General features: G+C 42.2%; 2 protein-coding genes across 3 annotated transcripts; one reads left to right on the forward strand and one right to left on the reverse strand.

The window, feature by feature from the left end:
- Nucleotides 1-4: 4 nt before the first annotated feature.
- tbc1d10c (TBC1 domain family, member 10C) lies at nt 5-9,097 on the reverse strand. Of its 2 annotated transcripts, none has more exons than XM_086257724.1 (10): nt 8,928-9,097; nt 7,803-7,920; nt 6,430-6,529; nt 6,190-6,297; nt 5,389-5,495; nt 5,012-5,126; nt 4,698-4,763; nt 4,308-4,497; nt 3,951-4,108; nt 5-3,369 (listed from the first exon to the last, which is right to left on the reverse strand). In XM_086257724.1, exons 2-10 carry the CDS (start codon nt 7,913-7,915, stop codon nt 133-135), a joined length of 4,194 nt encoding a protein of 1,397 aa, XP_086113850.1. In that variant the 5' UTR covers nt 7,916-7,920; nt 8,928-9,097; the 3' UTR covers nt 5-132. The 2 variants fall into 2 exon arrangements, with proteins under 2 accessions (XP_086113850.1, XP_086113841.1); XM_086257715.1 differs by having other exon boundaries at nt 8,217-9,097.
- Nucleotides 8,634-14,272, forward strand: ndufs8b (NADH:ubiquinone oxidoreductase core subunit S8b). The gene is made up of 7 exons (XM_086257793.1): nt 8,634-8,772; nt 10,176-10,238; nt 10,316-10,381; nt 10,498-10,587; nt 11,230-11,402; nt 13,521-13,649; nt 13,834-14,272. The coding sequence occupies exons 2-7, from the start codon at nt 10,190-10,192 to the stop codon at nt 13,963-13,965; spliced, it is 639 nt and encodes a 212-aa protein (XP_086113919.1). The 5' UTR covers nt 8,634-8,772; nt 10,176-10,189; the 3' UTR covers nt 13,966-14,272.
- The last annotated feature ends 256 nt before the right edge of the window (nt 14,273-14,528 follow it).

Consider the following 14,528-nt stretch of genomic DNA (forward strand, 5'->3'; position numbering starts at 1 on the left):
TAAACATCATTTATTATTTATTTACATGTCGAAAAGTTCAAGTATGAGAAATATTTAGGATGAGGGAATTCCACATATCCACCAATGTGGAGCTCAAAGAGAGAAAGGCAGTGATGCAGAATCTGAGTAATGTCAAAAATAAGCCTCGGCATAACCAGCAGAATGTCTGTGAATTGTCTGTGAGTCAGTCTTTGCAGGATGAGCAGCGTCGTCACTACGTTTCTCTTTTTGCACCTGAAAACTTTTCCCTCTCGTCTGTGGTTTCCTCCTCTCCTTTTCCTTCCCCTTCTCCAGCTCCTTCTCTTTCTTCTTTTTCAACCTCTCCTCTTCCTTCTCCTTTCTTTCTTGTTCCCTCCGCCGCCGCCTCCTCTCCTTGGAGTTCAGTTTGTCCTCCGCCTCTTCCTCAGCTGCATTCCCAGTCCCTGGCATATCACTGAAGTCTTGAATCAAGATTTTCGGCACTTGCATTTTGGGTGCCTTCTTAGCCTTGTTGTCTTTGTGATGCTCACCTCTCAGTCTGCGGAAGAGACCAAAACGTTTAGGGGTGTCGGGCTGTGGCTGCTGCTGTGTGGGGGCTTCCTCTGTTGTTGCTGCTGCTGCTGCTGCTGCTGCAGGCGGCAGCAGATCAGGAGCAGCTTGTTTTGAGGTCACAGCTTTAGGATTGCACTGTGACTCTGTGAGTTTGGCTTCTGGTTGATTTTCTGAAGTTTTCTGGGGGGTGGTGAAGAGATCCTCGGAAAGCCTGCGGGCTAGCCTGGAGCTACGTGAGGTGGATGACTTGCGAACGCAGAAATCAGCGGATGATCGACTGCTGCGACGCTCAGGGGTTTGTACCGGGGGCTCTTTTGCAGATTGAGAACATTGGACTTGGGGAACATTTGTTGGCTCAGAAGAAATGAAGACATCGTCCTCTCCTGCTGGAGTTTGTTTAATCTTTTCAGTAATTTCTTCCTCCTGCGTGGGCTCCACTTGTTGAACCTTTTGATTTGAGTCTTCAGGATCCACAGTAACCTGGCTTGTTGTCTCTTCAGGTGCTTTTGTCTCAGAGGTACTAATTTGTACTGAACTCTCCTCATCAGGCTCACTGGTGTGGTTGAGCTGATCAGCTGGTGCTGCAGACTCTTCCGTTTCCATGGGTGTTGCAGAGTCTGCAGGCTTCTCATAAGTCTGAGTTTCTGTTGGTGTTTCCTCTGTGATTTTTTGAGTATAGATGTATGAATCACTTTCAACCTGTGCCTCCGAGTGTACATTCAAAATCATTTCTTCTGTTGCCTTATTTGACGCCTCCACTGTGTCTTTTCCTACTGTTATCTCAGCTTTAGTCTCTGGATCATCTACTCCACCAGTGCTTTCTTTTTGTTGAGTGCATTCAGATGAAGACAGCATTAATATTTCTTCTTCTAGCTCCATTTCTGTCTTTGAATCTACTTGTTGTTCTGAATCGACTTCTTTAATTTCTACCTTTATATCGCACTGTGTGGCTGAATTTTCCTGATTATGTGTCAGAACCTCATTTTCTGTGTCTCTTTGGGTGTGGGACTCTGCTTCCTTTTCTGTTTGTACTAATGACTCAGTACTGTGGTATTTTACTTCAAGTGCACCTTTTTCTGTCTCCTTGATCAGCTCTTCCTTTTCCTGTCGTGATTCTGCCTCTGCTGCACTATTCTGATCATCAACAGTTAAAGCTTCAACACCTCTGTCTGTGTCCACACTTGTCTCACTTTTAGACTCCGTAACGTCTGCGTTCATCTCCACCTGTTGCACACTTTCAGTGTCAGCACTCTCTTCTGATTTCACGTCAGCTTGTATCCTCTGCTCCTCGCCTGCGTTTACACCTATTTGCATCTCGTCCTCTGTGTTTGTATGTGCTTCGGCTATTCTCGGTGTCTCACTGTGGTTTTCCTCCACAGCAACCACGTGTTTCTCTGCCTCTTCATTTGTGTCTTTGAGCTCTACTTCCTGGTCTTTGCTTTTATGACTTTGTTCTTCTAGCACTTGTGATTCACTCTCTGCGTCCAGCTTTTCTTCTTGTTCACAGTGAGGTGCATAATCAGGGGGATGAAGAATATTTTCAACAGTCTGATTTGGGGCAATCTTTTCTTCTTGTTCTGAAAGCATTTTGCTTTCATTTATCTCAGTCAGCTTGGTTTCATCCATATCACTGAGTTTGCGTTCCCCTGTCTCCCTGACTTCAATTGTCTCAGTCTCCCTGACATCACTTGTCTCCGTCTCCCTGACATCACTTGTCTCCGTCTCCCTGACATCACTTGTCTCCGTCTCCCTGACATCACTTGTCTCCGTCTTCCTGACATCACTTTTCTCTGTCTCCCTGACAACACTTGTCTCCATCTCCTTGACAACACTTGTCTCCGTCTCCCCGACAACACTTGTCTCCGTCTCCCCGACATCACTTGTCTCTGTCTCCCCGACATCACTTGTCTCTGTCTCCCCGACATCACTTGTCTCCGTCTCCCCGACAACACTTGTCTCCGTCTCCCGGACAACACTTGTCTCTGTGGCAACACTCATCTCCGTCTCCCTGACATCACTTGTCTCTGTCTCCCTGACATCACTTGTTTCTGTCTCCCTGACATCACTTGTCTCTGTCTCCCTGACATCACTTGTCTCTGTCTCCCTGACAACACTTGTCTCTGTCTCCCTGACAACACTTGTCTCTGTCTCCCTGACAACACTTGTCTCTGTCTCCCTGACAACACTTGTCTCTGTCTCCCTGACAACACTTGTCTCTGTGACAACACTTTTCTCCATCTCTCTAACATCACCTGTTTCTGTCTCTTTGACACTGCTTTCCTCAATTTCAGCAACTCCTTTTTCCGTGTTTTCAGTCTGTTCTTTTCCCGCTGCTGTTTCTTCTGTTTGGATATTTTTGATTTCTTGAATCTTGTCAGGTGTCTGTGAAATTTCCTTCTGTTCAGTTTGTCCCTCTTTTTGTCCCTCTGAAACTACATCCTCCTCCTCTTTGACTCCTTGTACCTTCTTAAAGTCAAACTCATTCCAGCTTTTCCAGTCCTCCCTTCCACCCATTGAAAGATGCCTCACTACTTTGTTACTGCCTTCAGAGTCAACTGTGTTCCCTTTTCCCACTTTCCTCCACTTCTTGTGAAGGAGGGAAGGAGACAGTGAGAGAGAGGAGGCTGAGCGAGTTAGTGGGACAGAGAGGTTCCCTTTCTGTCTCTCTTTCCTCTCCTTCTCAATTTCATGCTGCCGAGCTCTAGCCCACGCCTTCTGGTATCCATGGCAGCGACCTCTGGGGTCAAACGTGGACGATGGTTTTTCTTTCCTCCACTTTTCCAGCTCCTTCTCCGTCTGCTTTTCCAAATCTTTACCCGACAGTGGCACAGAGCACACCTGAAACAAGAAGGGAAACTCTGCAGATAGTTTGTACCCCAACAACACAGTGTGTCCCGCCACAATACAAAACCTGTTAAAGATCCCTGAGAAACACCACAAAGAGCCTTGAACAGTTACCCCTAACCTCCAAATTCCTTAGATCATAATCCAATTGAGCAATTTTGACACACTAATTCCAAGCACCACAGGACACCTCCAGAGCTCCCACGTTCATGCCACAGTGGATCAGACATGTTTGTGGCTGAGCTGTTTTAGTAACTTACCAAGATTTATATCTACGTTATTTGATAGAATAGTGCCATTTTGTAAAAAAATTAAATAAAACAAAGTTAATGATAGAAACATGTTTTAAATTTACTCTTCAGGGTTTTTTTTATTTGCCTCATCTCTTTGGTTTGCAGCCATCTTTTTGAAAGGTTTTTGCTTTTGAGGTGTATCTTTTTACACTATTTGTGGCCATGATTAGTTTAATTTACTTGCTCTGTTGCTTTACAAATGAAAGCTGTTATCTTGAGGTAATTGGCAGAGAACAAGATGCTTCTCTATAAGCCTATCAGGTTTAAAAATCGAAATCTTACCTCTGCTATGAATTCGTCATCTTCATCGTGGACCTCCTCCTTAACACCCCTCAACTTCTCCAGAGTCTCCATTTGGCCCTGACACTGCTTCCTCTGCTCAGCTCGACCCAACACCCGGCGCACCAGCACCGCTGCAACCTGTAGCAGCACCCGGACACCTACGAGGAAAGATGAGGGCGAAAGAGGAAGACCTGGTGAAAATGCTACATATCAGGTAGATGATGGCAGTGACCAAAAATGTAAGAATTGTGCAGATATTTAAACACTTCTATATATAGTGGACAAAACCATCGCTTTTAATAAGCTGCTATTCCTGCCAGTCCTAAGGGGGTTGTGTTAGCCTGAGGTCAGCTCTACCATAGCAGAAGAAGAGGTCCCAGACTCGGAGAAGCGTGTTGAATGGAAGGTGACGTGTGAACAGACACATCAGCCAGTCGGTGGCAAACATGAGGGGCTCCACTCCGTGGTTCTGCAGATGTTTGTGTGCACCTGGACACGTCTTTTTCAAAACCCAGGTCAGCATGGCCGCATCGAACAGTACTCCCTCCTACACAGCACACCACAGTAGGCTCAGACAGCTGCCCAGCTTTCAGGGTCAACACATGATTCATCTTTGTGTTTGGGTTATATTTATAGCACAACTTATCAAGAATCAGCCTTGAAATCAACATCTACTCGCCTACGTGTTGATTATATGTATTATAAAAGGTAAAAAATGTAAAAAACAGAAGATGTGCATGTCCTCACCAGCAGAGGGCTGTAATATCCGGGCAGGTATTGCTCACTGATCTGAACCAGACACCAGAAGGCCTCCTGCCAGGTTACATAAGGTGAACATTAGGCCAATAACTGCTCCGTATTATAGAAAATTAGCACTGTATTCTCAGGATTGCATTAATACTGTTATACCTCTGAAATAAAAAGCTTAGCAGGTCGATGAAACAAGCAAGGTAGAGTCGGTGTCTTAAATGAAGGTTGTTGTTTCTCCACTGAAATCTAATTATTTTAATGTCTTTGCAGCTGATTTATCAGACCGAAGCTAAACTGTTAATGGCCTTTACCTGAGCAGGCATGTTCATCAGCAGCACTGCAGCCACCGGCCCCTGAGCCTGACAGTAACCCTCATCTGGCTGATACTGGGTGTAAGCTTTCAACACCCGGAACAAACCACGCTGCCTGCAGACACACACACACCACAATCATCTCTCACACAGCCAGAGGTTTCAGTCACCTTTGACAAGAGTTATACATTTAATAACGAAAAGAAAGAAAGACAAGTGACAAGACTGTTTGCTGTTCTGTTGAATAAGCCTTTAACTGTGAAAGCTAAACCAGGGAAACTATGAAAAGATTGGAAAGCCACGCTGAACACTAAATAAACTGTATGGTTATTCTGCAGCTCTCAGCTTCAGAAACAAATAGCAGAAACGTCGCCTACCCGTGTCCGTCTTTGGACTGGAACATCTCGTGGAAAGGGAACTGCCGGTCCAGATCTCTCTCAATCACATCCACCCAGCTCTGCAGAGCCGGCTGCTCATCCAGAGTCTGATGCAGAGACAAAAAACATAAAATGCATACCAAACAATAGATTTTTGAGTCTTTAAAATTCTAAGTAAGTTAGTTTGTTTTTCAATATTATAAATAATTTAACTTTTACTCAATAAAATATAAGAAAACAGTGATCACAAGATCTCACAACTTAGAACAGTATATATAGATGATCAGGCATAGACTGTATATAAACAATGGACAATATAGCCTCCAGGTCTAACAGAAAGCAATGTAGAAATGCCTTAAACCTGCATTTTGTTTAATTGCCAGAAGGGGAAGACTCCTGGTGGGGGAAAAAAAAAGTCAGATTGCGTAGAAAAAATTAGAAAATGACCCTCTTGGTCATATTAAATTATTTCCTGATAGGTTTACGGCCTTAGTCGCTAATCTGAAGTGGTATTTAATGCAAAATACAATTATAGTCCCATTTATAGTTAAACGAATGATAAAGACGGCATGATTTAGGGAATGTGATGTTGCTGCTCTATAAGTATGTAGTTTCCTAAATTTCTCACTTAGATCCATCAATCACTCGTGAACAACATGTTGCCGGCCAAATAGTAAACCAGCACTTCAAACTCCAACGAGAGACAACATGGTGGCTATGTCCATCTTTTACATAAAGTCTTTGCAGCTGGACTCTTGCACTTTCTTAAACCATCCCAGTGAGAGTGTTTGTTTCTCTTGCCTCGTAGAGGTTTTCATGCTGTTTCATCCTGTTGGCAGCTCCGCACAGCAGAGGCCAGCACTTGGCTCTGAGCGAGGCAGGGATTCCTTTCTGACACTGCACTTTGACCTAATGAGAGACCCGGAAAACAAACGGTTACTGTGCTTTTTCCTGATGTGTCACAATGTCTGTCATGTATAAGGCCCATCGCCCATCATTTGGTGCCAGGGTTTATTTTCGGGCATCTTTGACGGGACGCACCTTACTGCTCTTCTTCGACAAGATGCGATCCCATTGGTCAATGATCTTTATCCACTTGGCCTCCCTCTGCCTGACCAGTTCAGGTGGCGGGCCCAAACTCCTGACAGAGCACAGCACATGAATCACCAGGTAAGTATTTTGACACGTTTCACCTGTTTGCTGAACAATTTAAATTCTGGAGACCTTTGTAGTGCTGTGTCGCTGCACACTGTTTAGTGTGTTGTCATTACAGACACACAGTGCTCCGAAAACAAGACAGGAAACAGGAAAACCACACGTTAGCAGTGTGAAGTCTCTATGGCAACAGGTCAGGATGTTATCAATGAAGAAAGTAAAGATGACAGGTTGCAGTTTGTTCAGTTAGTTTTAATGCTTAGTTTACACCGCCTCGTGTGCAATCCCCTGCCAGGGCTATTATCAAACGCACAGTCAGCTGATTCTGAAAGTAAAATTGCACTTTATTTTTCAAGTACACACACCCACTTTCAGTTCAGTCATTATGTTTTTTGCAATATTTTTTTTTTTTTGTGGATTATATGTAAAGAATATCAAGTGTAAACAATCTGTTTGTGCAGTTTCCGTCCTGAAGAAGGCCCACTGTGGTTGAAACCACTTGGCTTTTTCACTGATACGCTCAGCTAAATCATTCTAAAGCATCTCCTCCCCCTTTGCTCTGCTTATGAAACTGCCGTAAAGCCACGTTATTTGCAGGGGTCATCCTGATTTCTTTGTTTCTTGACGTGTTTCCAACTGACATGCATTCTTACACATTCTCCACTACACCAGTATAGCCTGAATGTTCCTTTCTTTCACTCTGTGTGACTTTTTCTCTCAATCTTAACATCTCTGCTCTAACAATTTGTCTTTTAACTCTTTATTAATGGCATTTAGTCCACCTGGCTGTGTGCGTGTGTGTGTGTGTGTGGGGGGGGTGCAAATGCACCTCTGTCTCTTAAAATCGGCAGATTTAAACACTGTTTCAACACTTCCTGGTCTTGTCATGGAGGAAAATTACTTTGTGTGCTGCTTCAGGGGGTGTTGTGTGCCCACATTAGAAACTCTTAGCTCATCTGGAACCTTTGTCTTTGCTCATATAAAGACAAAGCAACAACCATTAAATTATCTGATAATATTTAATATTTAGTTTCAAATTATATCTTCTGACAGCAGGTGCAAACCTTACTATTACCAAAGTCCCTGGGCTTTCTGATCTGTGTGATCTCGACAAGGTCGCCCTGCACGTCTTTTAGTCCCTTATAATAAAAAATAAATAAATCTCTTTAATGGGAGAATGAAAACTTAGATCCCCTGGTTTTGAACAGATCACCAACAGCACAGTAAGAGTACACAAGGCGCAAGGTGGATGTGCTCACCCAGCTGTGGAACCATTGGTTAAGATGAAGCCAAAGCGGTCTGTCTCCGGTTCAGATCCAGAGCTGTCCTCTTCACTGAGGTTCTTCTGGGCTGGACTCGAAGAATTCAACATCTTAGCTAAAGAAAAGAGGATGGGCTCGTCATCCAGTATGCAACCGATGAGGATGTGTGCGTCAGAGATGTTTAAAATCTCAAACATCCAAGATGGTAAACAGCTTAACCCCACTCTGCAAACGTCTCTGTGCACGTTTTCACCCTCTCTCTCTTATTTGACTCGGGATCTATGAAATCTGCATTTTCCAAGTTGAGAATGAGAGTAAAGAAGTGTACCAAGCCCCCCAGCCCCCGATTTTAAGTCATAAACATAACCACAGCTGTTAAAGCTTTTAAAATATACATTTAAATGTGACTACCTTTTACATTTCCGCCCTGTTTGATTAGTTGGCTGCTGAAGAGGTGAAGTGATCCTCCAGTGATGGAGGAGGAAGACAAACTTCCTCTCTCTCTCTCTTGCTTTCTCTCATATGCTCTCATTTGTTCACCACGCCTTCATTTCTCACCGTCACAAATGCAGTTTTCACATAAACTTCCGCGTCACAAACAATGACGATAAAATTATGGAGTGGTTTGGTTTTTGTTTTTTTTTACTGTCATGAAAATGCCGTTAAACTGCTTAAATATGATTCATCAGTCATCACATATAAGTGATAATTGTGCAATTGGGGCTTTTCTGTCATTTATAGGACTTCCTAATTGCGGGTGGGAAACAAGAAGGCCTATGCGTACTTTAGGAAGCCAGGTAAATTAAATAACTTGTTACTTTCAATGGCAGGTAAAATAATGTTGCGATTTCCTAGGTGACGGTGAATACAACATCAACGTGGAGGCCTTGAATGCAGCATTAATAGCATTGCACAGTTTAGGGACTATTGCCTCCTTAGTGTTGATCATCATAAACTTGTGCCAGTGGTAAGTCTAAAAGAGATTTACATTAATAATGACGCAAATTAGCTAGCATTGAGAATAGGCTATGTTCATCTTATTGTCATGTTAGCTCGATTATACTAAATTACCGTAAATTAACTGGCTAACATGGTTGCAAAGTTGCTGACCGATGAGTTTACCTTTATGAGGAATGCTTAGCGCATTAAAACATTTTTCATCTGAACGGAAATATATAAAAACTAAATAAAGCTTAATTAAAGAAATTAGCTTGGCAGCATTAGTGTACCAGAGCCTAATTTTGCTAACTGTTATGCTATTTGAAAGGAGGCGTTCAGGTGAATCGTGTAGACTGTATGTTAGAACCAGCGGCTGGGTTAAAGGCTTTATCCTGTCATTGGTCAGGACAGCTGGTCCTTCATGTGTCCGAAAAACACAGGTAGTTCAGATTAAACCTCTGTGGTGGATTGTTTTTTGATCGTATACGTATTTTTATACTAGCACCGATACAGTAAAGGCATCGACTGATTTCTCTCTGGGTTTACATGTTAAGAAATACTAAGGTCTTTATGTAATGTCCCTGCTTATAGGTTTTTCAGCTGATCGACTTTCCTGTGTATTTTACGATTTTACACGGCGAATACTGGTCAATAATCGAGGGATAATCCGAGAGTGCATTTCTTCCGATTCAAACAGCGTCCCGTGAACGTAGCAAATCGCTAACGTAATAGTTGGGATTTGGGGCGCCAGATTACAGGATGACTCGGATCAGCTGGCAGTCTGTCTCCCTTTTTTCACTCCTCTCTTGTTGTAGAGAAGCTTTTCTGGGTTAATACGACATTTATAAAAATATTTGCTGCAATATTGGCTCCACTGAGCGAACCTTTTACAGTCAGGTGAAAAGGGAGTGTTTTACGGGACTTTGCAGTAACCTGAAAATTATGTTCCTGATGCAAGAAAATGAGAAAAAGAGCGCCCAATTTAAAAAAAAAAAAAAAAAAAAAAGTCCTACTAGCTTCAAGAAAAGGGAAGTATTATTGAGGAAAAAGAATGGGAGTACCCAGAGAGAACCCACGCAAACACGGGGAGAACATGCAAACTCCACACAGAAAGACCCCGGCCTGATGGTGGAATTGAACTCAGGACCTTCTTGCTGTGCGGCAACAGTGCTAACCACCGTGCATTAACCTTCAACCATGTCGTCTTGTTCTTTTTAGAGAAGAAGCTTCCTCCTAGCGGCCACTACTAACAAGCCACAGTTGTTCAGTCTTTTTCTAATTATACTGTCATGAACTTTAACATTTAACATGCTATCTGAGGCCTGTAGAGGCTCAGATGCAGCTCTTGGGTATTGTGCAGTTGTGAATTTCTTTTTTCACGTTTACTCTGAGAATCTTCATTCTTCTAACTATTCTTTACTCTTTTAAAAGCTTTCTCTGCTCAGATGTCTGCAGCACTGAGTCTACGTCTTCTCCACTGCTACTCCAAACAAGGTACTAATGCAGGTGTCATTAACACAGTAATATTTAAGTGCACAAAATATTCAGATCACACGTGTATGTCTCTCCAGGTACATTTGGATATGGCTGCGGTGCAATTCGCCCGCTGAGTCTCAGTGTGCAGAGAGACGGCTACAGTGAGTACACACACCAAGAGCTGTACATATATATGAATCTCCAGTGCAGTGACCACATCAGCATGCCAAATTTGTATTTACTCTTCTACTCCTCTCTCCTTTTATTCTTCTGTCAGAGTATGTAAATGCTCAGGAGTTGCCAACAGACATGCGATCCATCACTGACCGGGCTGCCACAACCCTGCTTTGGACCGAGCTCTTCAGAGGTCCCGTTGATTGTGTTTTCTGTGCTGATAGCCTAGATTTGTAGCCTGTAATGCTCCATGTCACAAAGCTCAAATCATCTCAAACTGGTTTCTTGACTGCAACAATGTTCACTAAACCACCACCTAAATGACCTCCACAGTCACGAGATGTCAGTTTAACAGCAAATTTGGGATGTGATCCATCAGGAGATTCACAATGTGAATGTGCAGCTGACAAACCTGCAGCAACTGTGTGATGCTATCATGTCTATATGGACCAAAATCTGAGAGGAAAGGCTCCAGCACCTTGTTGAATCTATGTGAATAGAATTACAGCAATTCTGATGGCAGAAGGGGCTCCAACCCAGTTCTACCAAAGTGTATCTATATAAAGTGCCTGATTTGTTTATCTACTGTTATTAATCATGGCCAGAAATTAAGTTAATGAGGTCAGTATACATCCATCTTATTCATATGAGTCAAAAACTCAGGCTTCATACGCCTTTAAACAGTACATTCCTCAGTACAGGTGAGTAATTGACCTCTTTTCAACTAACTCAAATCTTGCAAATCAATGTGTGTCAGAGACAGTGGGCCCTTTAAGTTTTTTTTAAAATTTTAATTATTATTTATTTATTTATTTTATTCTTTGCCTTCACGCAGGTTTGGCAATGACCATGAGTTATCTGTTCCGTGAACCTGCCACCATCAACTACCCATTTGAGAAGGGTCCTCTGTCGCCCCGCTTTCGTGGGGAGCACGCCCTCCGCCGCTATCCTAACGGAGAGGAGCGCTGCATTGCCTGTAAGCTTTGTGAGGCTATCTGCCCTGCTCAGGTAAACGCATACACACACAGTCCCTTTTATTATGATAGTTGTGTTTTGGTTTTTTTGACATGTTGAGGTTGTCTAGAAGATGTACTGAAGTACAAACAAAGCGTTATACGGAACGAGAAAAATGAATGACATCACTTTGACATGGCATAGCTGTTAGCCATGGATGATCAGGTTTGAGGGTTTTTAGAAACTGATGGTTTGGCAACGGCAGTTCTCTGGGACTGATAAAAAGACATTGAATAACCGCTTTTTCAACCACTGTAAGAAAAGAAGAGCATTTCTGAAAACACAACATGTTGAAACCTTGAAGCAGACCAGTCACAGCAGCTGAAGGTTTCCAGCTGAGAACAGGAAACTGAGGCTAGAGTGGGCACAAGTGCAATAGTGTGGCAGATATTTTTGAACACATTTACCGCTCATTTAAACATCACCTTCTATCCGAGTATTGTTGACACAAATAACTTCCATAATCCCCAAATCTCACCAGAACTGCCTTGTGCTCTCATGTGGTTTCAAGTGCTTCTAAGCTTCTAAGCACCTTGTTGCATCTGCAGTACTATGAAAAAGTCTTCAATCAGCCCTCATTGATTTCTATTTTGCTTCAGACCAGCAGGATTTTCTTGTAATTGATTAAAGAGCTCTTCAGCAATGGCTTTCTGTTTCTGTGTACATTGGCTGCTTTTTCCCTTATTTTCGATGCACTCTAGTCCTGTACCTAACCACTTTCTGAGGAATACTTTTTTTCTTAAGCCACTTAGCACTCATGAATGAATCATTCAAGACTAAAAAAAACACCTAAGGATGAGCCGTTGCTGTGCCTACAGCTTACACATAACAATTTAGCAAAGAATCCATTTTAAATTGTGTCATAAGACACTTTTTATATCCGGGAAAGATCTGAGACAGGACCTAAGAAATGCATCTTGCTCTACACTCTATCCATCTACTGTTCACCAAAACCTGACCAAAAATGGGCTCAGTGGTAGGGTGTCTGTCAAGAAACATTCTTGAAACCAGATTATTGTTTTGAAGCTACCAGTGGATCATGAATTGCTAATCATTCAGGATGTTTTGGTTATATGAATACATGTATATCTCAAAAGAAAGAACAAAAACTTAAAGTTTAAACTATTGCTTGATGGGAAAACATAGACTGCTGAAACATTTCATTATTAGCAGGGATAGTGTTAAGCATTGCAAACAAAGAAAAGAGGCTGAGGTATGCCAAGTTAATCGGGAACTGGGACTGAAAATCAGGGGCAAAAGGTTTGATGGAGTGATGGCTCCATATTTAGTCTAAATTGTCATCATGACATGCAGAGGAGGTCGGAAGAGAGCTACAGCAGTGAGTGTCTACACACGGTGAAGGCTCTGTCATGGTTTGGGGCTGCCTTTAAGCCAAAGGTGTTGGAGATCTGGTCAAAATGGATGTAATTATGAACCCAGAAAAGTATAATCAGATTTTGATCTGATTGGCTTCATTTTTCAGCATGGTAATTATCCCCAGGACGCTGCCATTCAGTAGAAGCATACCTAGATAGTGTTCCACTCTGTACGTTTCTGTCAGTCATGGATCGGCCTCCCCAGAGCCTGAACCTCGACATTATTGAAGCAGCGTGGGATCATCTAGATAGAGAACGGAACAAAAGCCAACCAACATCCAAAGAAAAGCTTAATGGCTCTGAAGACGCCTGAAGAACTATTCCTGACAACTGCTTAAAGAAATGATATGAACACTGCCTAAGAGAGTTCAGGCTGTGCTGAAGAATAAATGTGGTCATACTAAAATTGCATAAAATTCTCTACCCAATGTGGTGTTGCACATATTTAAAAAAAATCACTGTACATATTTCACATTTTCCAGAAGAAAACATGGGTGAGAGTGAGACAGTTCTGAAGGTAAACAGGGGTGTAATGTCTCTTCACTCAGTAGCTGTTTTGAAATACCTCAATTTGGGCACTTATGCTAAAACATTATCTAGATTATGTATTATTTATTTGTTTGTTTGTAGTCAGTTCTCAAAATGTCTGTAAAATGAATGTTGCTGATATTTGAATGCTTCCTACTGTTGTGCCAATAAACATGATGCTTCCCTTTCCTTTCTCTATTGATCTCAGGCTATCACTATTGAAGCTGAGACTCGAGCCGATGGCAGCAGGCGGACCACACGCTATGACATCGACATGACCAAGTGCATCTACTGCGGCTTCTGCCAGGAAGCCTGTCCTGTTGATGCCATTGTTGAGGTAAAAACAAGTGTCCTCCAAGTTTGATGAAGCTGAACAAGCAAATGATAATGTGGGGATCTTTCACTGTCTTTACTCTAGTTCAGTACAATAAATTTACAACTGAAAAACTCCACTATTCTACCCAACCCTCCTTCAAAACAGACAGTTAATGTCTTTAAAAAAAATTGAATTCCTTCTTCAGGGTCCGAACTTTGAGTTCTCCACAGAGACCCACGAGGAGCTGCTATACAACAAGGAGAAGCTACTCAACAACGGAGACCGATGGGAGGCTGAGATAGCAGCCAACATACAAGCAGACTATCTATACAGATAGACTCACTGTGGGAAGGTCCTGTATGTCCTCCTGATATGCATTTAAAGAGATTACTGGCGGTTTTACAGTTATGCCAGCGGGTTCCGAGTGGTAAAGCCTCATACACTGAGGAAATTCTATAAAAAACGCACAAATTGTATGCCTCTTGGGTGTAGTTGTACTTTTTTGATGTTGAGCTGTAGCACGTCAAAGCTTGCAATATAAGAGTATATTATTTGAAATGTTTGTTTTAAAGATATTGACAGACCTGTTGCAAATTTAACTAACCGAATTGAAATTAAAGGGGAAAAACCTCTGAAACTGAGAAGATGTGTTTTGTGGGTTTTTTTGTCTTTTATATTATATCCAAAACTTGACTCTTGTTGGACCAAATCCCTTATGTTAAGTGAGTTAATGACTGTGTTTTTAATGGTTTATTAGGCTATTGTTAGATGGTTGTAGCCTCCAGTGTAACTATTGCCGGCTGCAGTTGTGATGCAAATAAATTACTTTTAAATTTTTAGTCAATAGAAAAAAATATATATAATTAAATATGGTTATTCAGGGTTCACTGGATTATCTGC

The sequence above is a fragment of the Aulonocara sp. 'chitande type north' Nkhata Bay genome, linkage group LG2, assembly GCF_057382095.1.
Source record: "Aulonocara sp. 'chitande type north' Nkhata Bay isolate Kocher_YH1m ecotype deep benthic linkage group LG2, A_spYH_male_GT1.1, whole genome shotgun sequence".
Taxonomy (NCBI): Eukaryota; Metazoa; Chordata; class Actinopteri; order Cichliformes; family Cichlidae; genus Aulonocara; species Aulonocara sp. 'chitande type north' Nkhata Bay.